The 14,786-nt window shown below is 45.1% G+C and overlaps 1 protein-coding gene across 4 annotated transcripts in view; it reads left to right on the top strand.

Moving 5' to 3' along the window:
* DCLK1 (doublecortin like kinase 1) overlaps positions 1-14,786 on the top strand; it is a 554,864-nt gene that overhangs the window by 417,071 nt on the left and 123,007 nt on the right. For 3 of the 4 annotated variants that reach the window (XM_019524465.1, XM_019524466.1, XM_019524468.1), the window contains exon 5: positions 2,747-2,841. In XM_019524465.1, the coding sequence (XP_019380010.1) occupies positions 2,747-2,841 (95 nt within the window). Of the gene's footprint in view, positions 1-1,692; positions 1,838-2,746; positions 2,842-14,786 lie in introns of those variants that run through there. The other variant, XM_019524467.1, reaches the window with a different exon arrangement.

Genomic DNA, 14,786 nt, shown 5'->3' with positions numbered 1-14,786 from the left:
ACACATACACACAAATACACACAATCTTCATCTCTTACCTGGGAGCAATTTGCAGGGACCCTCAGGCAGACCACGTGACCTGCAACAGCCAATCACCTTGCCCACTGCTTCCAGCCCCAAGCAGCCAGCCCAGGAAAGCAGAGGCAAAGCAAAAACCCATACATTTGCTCGCATTTCAAAAACTAGCCCAGACACAAAGACAAGGGGCCAAAAAAGAGGGCATGTCTGGGAAAACACAGATGTATGGTAACCCTACTGTATCTAGGATCAAATTCCAAAGGTAAATGAATGCCATTACATGTCTACTTTTTTCCCTCTAGACTTACTTTGAGGACAGATGAGCTGAAACATTCATTCTAAATAAAATTATCATTGCAAATCATGGGGAGAAAATCAGTTTCTAAGGCAGTGGTTATCAAACTTTTTAGACTCAAGACACACCTCATTAGATCCAAGACACCCCTTAGAAAAGACCAACTCTTAGCTTCCCCTCATTTTTTCAGCATAGAAAAAAGCTAGAGTAATTCTTCTGTTGCAAAGAATTCAGGAAAAATGGTTTTAATATTATAAAGTGCCTATACATGTGCTTCAACATGTTCTTTAGCATCATGGCAGCACCATGTGTGTAAGCCCCCGTGGGTTTAAAAATGGCCACTAGGGCACTTTATTTAAAGTAATCAAATGAGCTTAGTTAAAGCATCCCATGGTCTTTTTTAAACTTGCAGGAGCTTAATACATGTGACGCTCCCCCACAGACTGACCTGCTTGGCTGGGGTACGTGTGTGCATGCACGCAGGCACTCAGCCTCCCACCCCAGCCTCAGATCAACGCCAAGAGGCTCCAAGATCTACCAGTGGATCGAGATCCACTGGTTGGTGACCACTGATATAGATGTTCTCAGTAGAAGCTAGCACCTTAAATTCCACTCTGACAGTAGCCAGATCTCTGATGATCTGATCAAAGTAAAGGAGGATGGTTTCTTTTTTTACATTAGTGAAGCTGATGTTTCTAACTGGCCTTGTAAGTCCACTCAACGTAAAGCAGGCTTGAAGACTTTTAGTCTCCAGCACTTTGTTTTTAATCTCTCCTTTGTTTCCTTTTTCTCTCTTCTGTCCAAATGAGAAAAAAAAATCATAGAAACCCAACACATTATTAGTGGAGCTAGTTTTAATTGTAAAATCATGTTATTAGCCGCAACCATATTGTGTATAATGTATTGTATAATGCATCTCGGAGTACCATAGGAAAGTAAGTGTGTGTCCCCTTTTGATAACATGTGGGCCCAATATTTACTGGTGAGAATAATTGGTATGTGAAAGCACTAAAAAAATCTATTAGAAAGACCTGCTGCATTATCTGAAGGATTTAGCAGTTGCTAGCTTGCCAGTCAGCCAAGGTTTTACAAGAGTTATTGTCATTTTGATTTTCAGATGAGTCATTTGGTATATTGCCCCCAAAGGCACCTCGTTATGATTCAGTGCAGAGCATATGAAATTGCTTAGGCTTTCGGGGCTTCGTGGAAGGAGAGTGGGGGTTGCAGTTGCTCAGCATTCTGAAGCAGCGGCAATATGCTTAATTGACACCTTTGATGTAGCCCTAAGACAGCACCTGCACCTCCCACTGCTGCTCTGAAGACGTCAGCCTTACGCAGAAAAGGCTTCTGCTTATGAATCCAGCATCTCATTCAGCTCGCTCTGTGAGCAGCCTTAGCTATCCTTAACTAATCCCACTGCTTCTCATTTTTGCTACAGCTTGGCTTAGTACAGGGCAAGATTTTTTTGCTTGCTATTATCAAGTTAAAACATTAAGACTGTGTCCATGTTAGAGCTCATAGAAGGTAAGTTAAATGTTTTACTGGTACTCTAGTTAGTAAATATTACTGTAAGATTCAGAATTGGGGCATCTAATAGCTGATTTTTTTCTTGATGCTGATAAATATGGATTGTAATATGGCAGTTGCTTATTTAAAGAGTATCTCTATTAGGTAGTATTTCTTTAAATTCTTTAATAAGCTTTTAGGAATCTTATCAATATTTTCCATGTGATTACTTTGTAGCAAGTGGTTGTGGTCTGCTAGTATTAAGTTTTCATTAATTTTAGAAAGAAAAATAAATGCAAAAGTTGTTCCTAAAAATAGATTTTCTTTTAAATGAACTTATTTAAGAAAGTGATGGTTTGATAAGATGTGTAGCAGGGGTTTTATGGCCCCTTCATTTGTGTAGGTCCAGTGTTTTAGAGTTTGTTCTGAGATGATGTTTGGGTCTGATAGTAATGCAGAAATCTCTTCAAACAACAGAGTATCTGAAACTAAGCAACAGTGATTTGTTCTTGCAAGCAGTGCTGCTTTTTATTCCTAGTGGGTACCACTGGGAGGCACAACTAAATGAAATGAAAGGGATTAAATATAGCAAATATTTGTTAAGGCAACAAAGCATATGGATTTCCATCATTTGTATGCATAGAAACCAGGCAGTTTAAGAAAATGTAATGAAGTTCATTGACTTTGACTAAACAGTCATTTTAGGTGTGTTGATTATTTGTCTAAGCACCATCTAAACTGTCAGTGTAGGACTCACAGTGCTAAGAAAGTTCATTTGTGAATTACTTCTATGTAATGTTTACAATCTGATAGAGACACTAAGTACAGTAAGAAAAAATAGAAAGAACACAATATGTTAAAGTTAATAATTTTTCTCTGCTTTTGCTTACACACCATCTTTTCTTTCTTTATTTATTGCTTTTCTAGTTAATGGAACCCCTGGTAGCCAGCTTTCTACTCCCCGCTCTGGGAAGTCTCCAAGCCCATCTCCCACCAGCCCAGGAAGCCTGCGGAAACAGAGGGTAAGAAAATGAGGAAACTGATATTTGAGAGTGGCTGAGCAGAGATCTTTGTGCCATCAAATAGCTTTCTCCACAAGTGTCCATTACACTTAAAGGGATGGGGTGAAAAAGCTTGGATACCATTCTTGTTGTGCTTGTGCAACAGTTAAACAACTGGAATGCAGCTGATTTCTGCCTTTCAAAATATTAAATGTGCTGGAAAGTAGTTTAAGATGAGAAAAAGAAGATACCTCAACTGTTGTTTTCAAAACTTTTTTTTTGCATCTTTTGTTTTTTTGTCAAGCTTTTTACAACTGGAAAAAAGCTTAAACATCATTCAAGTCCTACATTTTTAAGTTGGTAGTAAGCAAGATATCCCTTACAAAAGCCATCCCAGTTTTGACTCCAAGGCAAAATGAAAAAGTACTCTGTAATTAACTCTGATTCAAGCATATACTTATATTGAGCCACCCAAATTGGCTCAGTAAGAAGGCAAGAGCAAGTTGCATTGGTACTTGGTGGCCCAAGATTATGAGTAGACTCAGCTTTCTAATCCCAAGACCTAGGGAGACTACATAACGGGTGTGTCCAGACGAGCGTGAATGTTTGTTTCCCCGGGGACAAGTAGCAATGGTGCACTTTGTGCCACTGTTACTTGTCCCTGAGGAACACCTGTGCCATGCACACTCTGGCATGTGACAGGTTACCCCAGGTGAGGTAGGGGAGACTAGGGCCAGCAGCCTTACCTGGGGGTCTCCTGGGGCTTCAGCCATGGCAGGAAGTCTGGCCGGCAGCTGGAGTATGGCTCTGGCTGGCCAGACTTTGGTTTTGGGCGATGTGCGCTACTGCCAAGTGCACCACCCCACTTCTTTCATTGACCCCGGGATTTCCTCAGGTCAAGAAAGCACCCCACATTGCAAAGTAGAAGCATGGGGAATGCTTGCATGTGTAGTGTGTGGTGCCACAGATAGGTCTGAAGTGCCACATACCGCACTGCCGCACTCATCTGGACACAGCCAATGTGTCTATCTATCAAGAGCAGTGGTGCTAGCCTTGTTACTACTTTAGCTATTCCTGTGTAAAGGAGTGTTATTGGTTCAGCCCAGCAGGACTGTGCACATTGATTTAATTGCATCAGTTCAAAGAGAGTGGGCCAGATGTCCATTTACCTTCTTTTCTGACAGTTTCTGAACTGTTGGGTCTGGGCCTCAGTGACATGTTCTCTGAGGCACTGCACTTCATCCCAAATTTCTGTTGAAAAATGCAGTTAAACTCATGCCTTTTTCTGCCTCCTTTATTTATAACTAAACTATCAACTTCCTATCTCAACAGAATAGAATTGCATGCAAAACTGACAAAGAAAATAGTTTCAAACTTCATGTTAGTCAGGTTCTTTATTATTTGAGACATAACAGGTGAGAGCATGAGTTTCATTTAAAATGAGGTTTTACTTCTTAACTGTCATCTTGGTCCTTCTGATCTTACAAGGGTTATGGCTTATCATTAGCAAGTTACTGGAGAGGAGGGAAAGAGTCATCTAAATTCACAGGATTTCACATTGATAATAAAGGGTGCCATATAGATTAGCACAAAGGATTATCTCATTCACTGTGTCACTACCTCTTTTCTATCATTTCTTTCCTTGTTACTGATGCTTTTTTCCCATCAAGGAGAGCAGAAGATAATTTTCCTATTATGAGTGTTCACTGGGAAGGGGGTGAAAGCAAGCGATGTGGCAAGCACACCAAATGCATCCTATTCACAGAGTTCTTGACCCCTGTATGCAGAGTATGACACATGACTTCTTACCCTGTTTTTCTGCATTAAATCAGACATGATGTCATCAAGCTGGCATTTTAAAGGATTTTAAGCTTTGTCTGGTGATGCTATGATTTTGTTGTTCAGTTTGAGGAAAGTTCGCTTTCAAATGCAAGCTAAACTAGAAGAGAAACTATACTGTCATTAAAGGATAGAAGTTTGCCCTCAGAAGGGTTCATGGAGTCCCTCAAAGTTTGGTGAGAAATGCACAGTATGCACACATACCTGTGGACAGACTTTGGCCCCAGCTGTCCTCTGTAGTGGAAAAGGGAAAAAAGGTAGGTTGTTGTGTGCACATTTTATGAAGATCATAAAAACTTACATTATGTGTGCTTATATAGAGACAACATCTGTTTATATACAATCATATGTTAATTTGTATAAAGAATGTTTTTTGGGTTGCAAAGGTGAACACTCAAAAGTTAGAAAATACAAGATTTACAGTTGTCACGCAAGTTTAATTTAAACCCCTTTCCACATGTAAGCTGTGAGCTAAATGAAGTCCTGCAGCAAAAATATGTTATTCCATCATTAAACATCATAATGCATGTTCATAATGAGCGAATTATTGTTTCATGGACAAATTGTGGGTGCTGGCTCTTGCAACCTAAATAATGGTCTTTTAATGTTGTCTTTGTATGAAATTGCTATCTCGTTTTAAAAACAAGGTAAAAACAAATGCAGGTATCTCATAGAGTTTGAACTATAGGCAAATCAAGGGAAGGGACAAGATGGCCTGCTGGAACAAAGTGATAGAGGGAACCCTGCAAGCCTCCCTCTGTCCTGCAAGATGTAGGGGACTCTTGCTACATGTAGTGTCCCAGGTGGTAACATGGGCTGCTGAGACTACATAGTCAATTTGAGAGCTTGATTGGATTTTACCTGGGACATGGCAGACCTTCTGCATTTGGGGCTCCTGATGGGAGGCAGAAGGGTTATGTACTGTACGAGACAGGAAGATCATGTACTGAATCCCACAAAATGTTCATGGAAGTAAAGTCTCTCTTAGCAATCCTTGCCCTCCAGCTGAAGTTAGGGAACCTGCTTCCCATAGAGGTAGGGGATGCTGAGGTCATGTGCTAGGTCTGGGAGCCAAGACAAGTGCTAGAAGAAACCCTGGCTCTCTACCTGATTACTCATAGATTTTCCAGCGGGGTCTTAGTACATGGCCAGGGACACAGCTGAATAGAATGTCCAGCATTTTGGCAGGCTGTCAGAATTCTCCTCCAGAGCACAAGAAAGGAAATAGTCATTTGTGACACTTAAGCATTTTGGTTTTTTTTAAAGGGCACCTCTCTAGGCTGAGGGGGTTTCTCCTTATTGAATAGCAAAGGTTTGGAGCAAACAGTAGGTAGTTGGGCTGTGTAAAATTTCGCCACCAGTTTTGTTTTGACGCTGTTTTGACCTGTTTCGAGGTTGAAACAGCAAAATCAAAATGAAACAGATATGGTCGAAACAGCCTTGAAACAAAACAAGGCAAATCAAAATGTTTCACTGTTTCAACACTGTCTTGACATTTCACCCATAGGCTATAATGGGGAAGGTTGAAACAGCCTATAACTTTGTCATTTCTGGCCAGATTTGGATAAAACTTGCAGGAATGGTAGCCCCTTCTGAGGGCATGAAGCTGCTACCAAGTCTTCTCTCAGTTTTCTCTTTTTCAGACTGAAGAGTCTCAGGTCCCTCAGCCTTTCCTTGTATGGCTTGCTGTACAAGTCTCTGACCATATGGGTAGCTCTTCTCTGGACTCTGGCAAGCTTTACCACATCCTGGTTAAGGTGCGGAGCCCAGAACTGGAAGCAGTACTCCAGCTGTGATCTCACCAGTGCTGAGTAAAGCTGAGTAGAGCAGGTGAATCACTTTGCAATGGTTTTGCTGGAGATGCATCAATTGATGCATGCCAGCGTATTGCTGGCCCTGCTGGCCACAGTATCATACTGTCAGCTCATGTTCATACTGTGGTCAATTATTACCACCAGGTCTGTGGTGGCAAGTGATGGGGGACCTTCTGTCCTGCTGCCTGATGAGAGGCAGCAGTTGCACAAGCACCCATGTCATGAGTTTTGCCTGTGAGCCGCTAGGGGTTCATAGTCCCAGAACCCAGAACCCCTGCACCCATCTCCTTGACAGCTGGCAGGCTTAGTGGCTGCAGCAGGGCCTAACAGCCAGGCCTGCAATAGTTTCCCCTTCCCCGTGCCCCAAGACAGACACAGTCCCACAAGCACCCATGACATGAGTTTTGCTTGTCAGCAGCCAGAGGTGCAGGGCCCCAGAACCCAGAATCCCTGAACCTATCTCCTCTATAGCTGGCAGGCTTTGTGGCTTCAGCAGGGGCTATCAGGCCTGCAGCCTGCTGCACCTTAACACACACAGAGTCACCCATGTCATGAGTTTTGCTTGTCCACAGCTTGAGGTGCAGTTTCCCCCAAACCCCTGCACCTATCTCCTTGAAACATGGCAGGCTTTGTGGCCTCAGCAGGGGCTAGCATGCCTGCAGTTTTGACCCTGCTGTGGCTTAACAAGTACACATGACATGATTGTTTTTCTCAAGACTTTGGGGTGCAGTTTCCCCAAACCCCCTGCACCTATCTCTTTGAAACTTAGCAAGCTTTCTGGCCTCAGCAGGGGCTACCATTCCTGCAGTTTTGACTCTGCTGTGGCTTAACACATACATGTGACATGAGTTTTTTTCTCAAGACTTTGGGGTGCAGTTCCCCTGAACCCCTTGGCACCTATTGTCTTGGAGCTTGGCATGTTTCATGCCCTCAGAAGGGGCTACCATTCCTGCACGTTTTATCCAAATCTGGCCAGAAATGCCAAAGTTATAGCCTGTTTTGACCTTCCCCATTATATCCTATGGATGAAACATCGAAACAGGGTCAAAACAGCAGAACATTTCAACAGAACGAAACAGAACAGCTGTTTCGACTCGAAACAAAAGTCAAAATAAAACGCTGTTCTGTCGAAACGTAGAAACACTGGTCGAGACGGAACGCTTCCATTTTGCACAGCCCTAGTAGTTAGCTTTTTTCCTAGTGGAGCTTGGATGTTTGCTTAAAAGCTGGGAGTCCCAGAGCTCATTCTCTCTACCACAAGGCTATTTCACTTCAACAGCAAAAGAAAAAAAAAAGAAAGAAGGAGGCATTAGGCACTTCAACCAGAAGTCACTCACATCACCCCATATAATATGTGCTCATTTAGGCATTTAGGGTGTTTACAGACATGCTCCAGGGCCACACTAAATGAAAGCACCCAGAGCATCATGTGTATCAGTATCCCCATGCTGAAAAATGGCAGGCGGGGGGTGCTTTAAACTAAAGCTCATAGAATGCCACCATTTTTCAGCACAGGGACGCTGATACACGTGATGCTGGAATCTGCTAGAACATGATAATTTCCATGCTCCATGCGCTTGAATTACAGTGTATCAGAACAGCCTCCCTGCATGTGTGTAAGTGCCCTTACTTTTTAAGAAAGCAGTCCTAGCACTTCTAAAACCAATGAAAATTTTACCATGGACTTTAACAAAGCCAGGATCTCACCCTATATTAACCTGCAGTGAATACTGATATCACCTTAGCAAACACATTTAAATACACAGCAGTCAGAAAATGAAAGAGTAGAATTCATCATTAGTCACTTGTATGTATGTGCTTTCATACATTCATGAAACTTCCGTTGAAGTAAATGAGCTGTGCATGAATTCTTCAGGACAATGTGTAACCAGTTTCATAAAAAGGCAAGATTTAACAATATAGCAGTCGAGAATAATTTGATACAGACAACTTAATGTCACAAAGAAGATCTTTAACTCCTTGTATTTCCTATATTCTAAGTGTTTAAAATTGTTACCTTAACATAGTAGCAATGTATTTGTTACAGTTCTATGCTGTAGATTTTGAAAACAGAAAATGAGTTAAACATTTTAATTTCACTACATGCTTTACTCAATATTTCCACAGTTGCATGGTTGAAGACCTGTGCATTTGAGGTTTGCCACATTTGTGGTAGAGACTTGTTTCTGTTGTGTGTTTGCACAGCATCTTGCACCATGATTCCAAGTTCATAAGTAGGGCTGTTAGGCACTGTGGTAATACATGATGATAAATACATAACAACAGGGGAAACACATGCCTTATTTGACTACCTGTAATATGATTTATGTTTGTTTTTCCACAGTCTTGTAAATAATGCTAATACAAAATTTCCTCTAGGATAACAGTATTTTGCATGGACAATGGATTTTTCAGTTGCTTACATCCATTATTTTAAATATGGCTTTGTTACTTAGCCTGGGTACTAGTCCCTATTAACACTAATCAAGCAGAAAACTTTAAACATTAGGGTTTGTCCCTACTCTTTCCACTGCTCTCTCAAGGACATTGTCAAGACGTATGTTCCACCCACCTGCTCCAGCTCCAGCTCCAGCTCCAGCTCCATACATGCCAAGCCTGGACATGAGTCAGGACATGCTCAGGATCTCTGTCTCTGGTATGCTTGACAGCAGCAGCGGGAAGTAGAAAGGACACACCACAAGTGTAGCCTAGCTATCTCATTTCTTGGTTTGATGAGTACAGAGTAGGTGGACAGGGCATGCTTTTTCGTGGCTCTCTTGAGAGTGCCAACACAGAAATATAGACAGCATCCTAAGGGCTACAATCTGCTTCACTGCTAAGATTTTTAGTGGCACTTGTGCAGTTTTTTAGTGTGAAATTATGAAACAACATTCAGTTTTGTCCCAGGTAACAGCCCAAGTTGCACTAAAATGTCTAAATTCTTTATGCATGTAAATTTTCTACCCACGTGGCTAAGACTATCCTACTGTACATTCTCAGGACCAATGCAACATGGGCAAAAAGGAATCTAACTACATTTATGCTCTTTTACAATCCATTTCCATGGGCTAGGGACAGACATTCAAAAAGCCAGAGCCTGAATTGATTCAATCTTTGCAGGTTACTCTAACCTGCATAAATTGAACCAAGTTGCAAGTGGACATCCACTTTTGACTCTGGAAATGCAAGCACATGCCTGCAGTGGCTCAGGCCAGAAGCCAAGGGGTGCTAAAGTAAGCCCTCAGCTGCAGGGAAACTAATTTAAGGGAAGAGGTGTGGCCTGAGCATGGTTGGGGAGGGGTTTAAACCCCTATCCTGACCAGCAGTGTCCCCAACCCCAGGTGTGCTTGGAGGGGGAGGAGGGAGACAGCCTTGCCACCCCTGCTCACTCACTGGCTGGTGGCAGGAGCGGCTTTGGGACCAGACCCTGGTAGCCTGAGGGGAAGTGGGTGTTTAATCCCCTCATTGTAGCGGGGGGCAGCTTGGGCACCAACAGGCTCCGCTCATGTACCCCGGGCTGTGCACATGCACCTGGGGCCACAGGGAACAGGTGCCAGTAGCCTGAAGGGAAGGGGGAATTAATCCCCCCCACCACAGGCAGCAGCAGTGGGGGCCCCAATACACATCCTGGGCTGGGTCCTCTGAGGAGCAGCCAGCCAGATGCAGGGAGGGGGCAGGGAGGGGGGATGTGACCTGGCTGTTGGGAGTGGGGGAGCCTGTCTCACCACTGCCTCCTGGTACAGTAGCACGGCCCGGGCTGGGGTGGCCCGAGGGGGTGGGTGTCAGTGACTGCCACCTCCTGACCCACACACATGGTTTTGAGGTGGGCTGGAGTGTGGCTCTCTGCCCCTGCCTCTCCCAACAGCAGCAGTGAAGTGAACTATCACAGTGGGCAGAGGTGAGGCACCTGCTGCCTGCTTGCAGCTGCACTAGGCACTTGGAGCGGGTTGCTGCGGGTCAGTCGCTGCCTATGCACATGGGCCGTGTGGCCATTGCCTGCCCACACTGCTGCCCACACCTATGGCCTGCAGCAGCCTGTCACAAGTGCCTGGGGCTGCTGCGAGTAGGTAGCAGGTGACAGGTGCCTCACCTCTGCCCAGCTTCCAGATTTGGTCCGCAACCAGGGGCTGGGAAGGGGACACAGCCTGACACAGGGGCTGGGAAGCCCACAATAGGGCTATTCCCCCACCACCACCACTTCCTTCTCAGCCAGCTTGCCAGCCAGGGAGAGGGCATGGCCAGGTGATCACCCCAGCTCCCAGCTCAAGTGGGGACTGTGGGCTTCCCTGCAGCCAGGAGCTGGGTGGATCACTCTGTGATATATTCTCCCTAGCTGGCAGGCAGGCTAAGAAGGGAATGGGGAGGAAAAATGGCAGCCTCCTCCTCTTCCCTCCTCCATCCCTATTGCAGACCCCTGATGCATCCCAGGAGTGGGGGAGTGAGAACAGCCCCTCGTGCCACCGCTTCACTGAAGCCAGCCTGAGGGAGTCAGAGCATCAGGGTTACCCGGTGCCTCCTGGGCAGAAATGCAGCCTAGTGCCTCATCCCTGCCCCTGCTGGGGAGCTGGGCCCGCCCCAAGCTCCTTGCAGGTGTCAGGCGAGTCCTCTCCCCCCCTGCATGGCCGGACCCAACCCCCGCTGCCCATCATCCCTGCCTGGCACAGCCTCTGTGGCTCCTGGCCCACTCTACCCACCAGGCTGTGGCAGGGCTGCAACGCAGCTGACACTGGAGGAGGGCTGCAGCTCCCCTGCCCCTGATTGTCCTGCAGCATGGGGCTTCCCAGTGAGTGTGGCCTGCAGCCCAGCAGGTCTTGTGGGGCAGCTGGGGATGAAGGGGGTGGGAAGAATGCCCACCCCATACCTAGTGTAGGGGGGAAGCTGGCAGTGGGGGCTATACTCTCCTGCCCCAGCTGGGAGCTGAGTTGATTCCCTGGCAGAGGAGGGGGTGAAGCTGGAGAATCTGCCACGCTCCTGGCTGCTGGGGATGGAAAAATCCCTTCTGGCAGCTGGGGGCAGGGCCAGTCCTGCTCTGTTGGAGCAGAGAGCACAGCCCAGGGCTGAAAAGCATGCTGGGATTCTGGGATTTAACTTAAACCAGGAAAGGGTCTTGGACAGAAGTTCCATAAACCAGTTTGACCCAAATCAGTTAAGTCTGATACTACATTTAACCAGGTTTATCTTAAGCCAGTTTCAGCCATTCTGAAACTGCTTTATGTGTGCTAAACTTATGTCTTGTTACAGGTTTCGACCGGTTCCTGACCACTTTAATCGGTTTATTTGTAACTTCTGTCCCTATGAAGACACACAAATGTCATGCAAGGCCCTTGTGGAACTGTGACTGGGAAAAAAAACCCTGACTAGAGACTGTTTGATACTGCTCATGTAGTACTATCACCTAATCTTTTCCCAGTAGTCTACTTAATAAGGCACTTGCCCAGGAAATGGCAGTCCCAGGACTACTTCCCCATGAGAAGATTTGAATTCTGATCTCATACTGTATCCCAAGGTAGAGTCCTAACCACCAAGCAACAGATCTGGTAACCTGGAGAGCCCCCTCCTATTGAAGCTAGGTCACTGGTCCCCAAGAGGAAAAGATTCATGGGAAGAAAAATGGAGAATGACTGTAACTTAGGGAGATGGGCATTGCCTTTGCATGGAAGGAGCGAGTCCTTGTTTCTACTGTTGCTTGTACCTTTAGTTTTATATAGTCATTTAAAAAATAACACAGATTGGAGCAGAGAACAGGCTTTTTCACAGGGTGCTCCACCTGCTAAAAACTAGCTTCCTAGTGGCTGTTCTCACTAGAGTACTTCATGTAGGAGAATCCTCTTGGATAACATGATCCAGAATCCTAACAGAAAGGAGGGTATGACTGTGTCTGCATAGAGAAAAATAAAGCCTTGTGGACTGGTAGGAGCAAACCTCAATGTTTCAAACTTTCCTTTCAAAAGAAGGAAGCCCACATGTGTACTCCAGCATTCTCCAACACACTGGCACTAGCCTGTCCTGTCATATAGGACACTAAATGACTCTCCACTGTCAAATCTCTCTTGAAATCATATCTCTCCTGTGACAGCTTGCTCACGCATCCATCTTGCACAAAAGGGTAGAGTGAGTACACTATTTTGTGTTCAGATCACCTTGTGCACCACAGGCCAGAGTCCCTCCCACTTGCATTGACGTGGGTCCATTGGGCCAGATACTTCCCAATGTTGCTAAAGTGTAATCCAGAATAGTGCCATTACCTACAAGAGCATTACTCCAGATTTACATCAGTGTAAGTGATGCATTTGGTATTAAATAATAATTGGGTAAAATGCTTAACTTAGTGAGATGGGAGTAGACCCCAGGACTGTATCCTTCTCAGCCATGTCTCACCTTCCTCAGCCATGGAGTTAGATAGGGGTAAAGCGTGTTCTTAGCTGTACCTAGCTTGATGGCTAGGGCACCCTGCTAGGTTATAAAAGATATAGGTTCAAATCTTTTAGGCAGAGGGAAGACCAAAACCTGGGTCTACCATGTTTAGGACTGTGCTTGCATATTTGTGAAAGTAGAATTTTGCTATTAGTTAGACACAATCATTCAGGTATGCATCCTGCTGAAACTGCCTTACACGGTCAAGATCAGGTAGAACTGTAACCAGGCGAGTCTTCTTAGTACATGTTAAACAGAGATCTGTGTGCCTCCTGGGTGAAATAGGATCCATATCTGGAGATCAAATGAATGGGAGAGCCCTGCAATTCTGTAGGATGAAATAGGAAACCTTTCAGGCTTCATGGGAAGCTAGTGCAAGAATAAGAGAGCTAAGCAGCTAAAGGCAAAATAGCCTGGTCATACTAGCTTGGAAAAAAGTGAAGGTTAAGCTGGGATTCCTTAGAGGCAAAGTGTAGACAAGGTTCTTTGGGTAACTTTTTTTACTCCCTCAGGCTGAGCAAAGCCCATAACCCTGGGCAAATTATTTACGTTAGATCTACTGGACAGAAAGTGGGTGGGGTCCTTTTCTTTCAGGTAAGTACCTGGATAGTTTGGATCTTGAGATGATGGAGGCACAAAGGGTAGACTCCTATTTCGCTCTGTGCCCAAATCATAGTTTTCCAGCCATGTAAGTGCTATTTTTGGCACTTACAGCTTACAAACCAACTTCCTGTACAGCATGAACATATAAGCTTTAACCTGGCCCCTGAGCAAGCTGCACTCTGGCAAGGCAAGTACAGGGTTCAATCACTGCATGACAAAAACCTGTGACTAGTTGGGATGAAAGAGGAAGGGTAGCTTTCTTCCATGCTTTAGCTCAGTGGTTACGGTCCTCACCCAGGATGTAAGCAACTCAGGTTCTAGGCCCTTTTTTCATCTATTTAAGCCTAGTTACAGCAAAGTGATATAATTGTCAGGCCAAAGGGATTATCCATTCCCTTCACCCACCCTCTTTTTGAAGCTGACTCCTTGGGCAGCCACGAGAGGGAGATATGTGAGACCAGGAGGAAGACAGGAACTAGAAGATATGTGGCCCAGTGCAATGGAAGTTGTGCTAGAAAGAAGCATGGTCTGGGTTCTAGCTTGGCTTCTTGATTCCAGTGGGAAAGAAGCTCCCACCTCTCTCCATCCACTTTATCCAATGCCTTAAATTCAAAGTACAGTATCTCAGCTTCAAAGGAGTGCTGGATTATATAATGCCTAACAACCTGTGGTCTGATGATAAGAGCACTGTGTTGGGAAGTTGGAGAGAGACAGCTTCAGGCACACTGTGGGTGAGTAGGGTCTAGTGCTTGGGTCACTTGCTGGGTTAGTGATATAGTCACTCAATTCTTAGGGCTAAAAGATAGGAGGGGCCCTAGTCTCCCTTAGTTTTGCTATGCCACCATGGACTTACTTGATTGCAAAACTTCCACTTGGACATAAAGTGAAAAAAGATTCTGCCTACAATGTACTACCCTAAGTCTAAAGCACAAGGGGTCAGAGTTCACCCACATTCCTGTGTCTGGCATTTCCTATTGGCTACTGTTGAACATGTATGTTATGGTAGAATTAACAGGACTACACCCCCCCAGTGGCCATGCAACTTCTGCCCCACTCTGGCTCCCTGGATACCCTTCCTTTTCTCTCTCCTGCCACACCTTGATGTAATTAGTTGATGTATAAAAAAAGAGGCTTCCCTCAAGTCTCAGATCACAAGTCCTTCCCACAAGCTCTGGTTTGTCTTACAGCCAGCAGGCCCCTCTTGGAGCCACACCCAGGCCTTGCAGATGTTAATGATTAATCACTTTTATGTCAGGTCTCCTTAGGCCTCCTTTCCCCTTTCTCCCCCCCCCCCCC

This window comes from Gavialis gangeticus, unplaced genomic scaffold (assembly GCF_001723915.1).
Source record: "Gavialis gangeticus isolate Ggan-Ray unplaced genomic scaffold, GavGan_comp1, whole genome shotgun sequence".
Taxonomy (NCBI): Eukaryota; Metazoa; Chordata; order Crocodylia; family Gavialidae; genus Gavialis; species Gavialis gangeticus.
The sequence above is the reverse complement of the archived record's forward strand: the minus strand, read 5'-3'. Positions and strand labels throughout refer to the sequence as shown.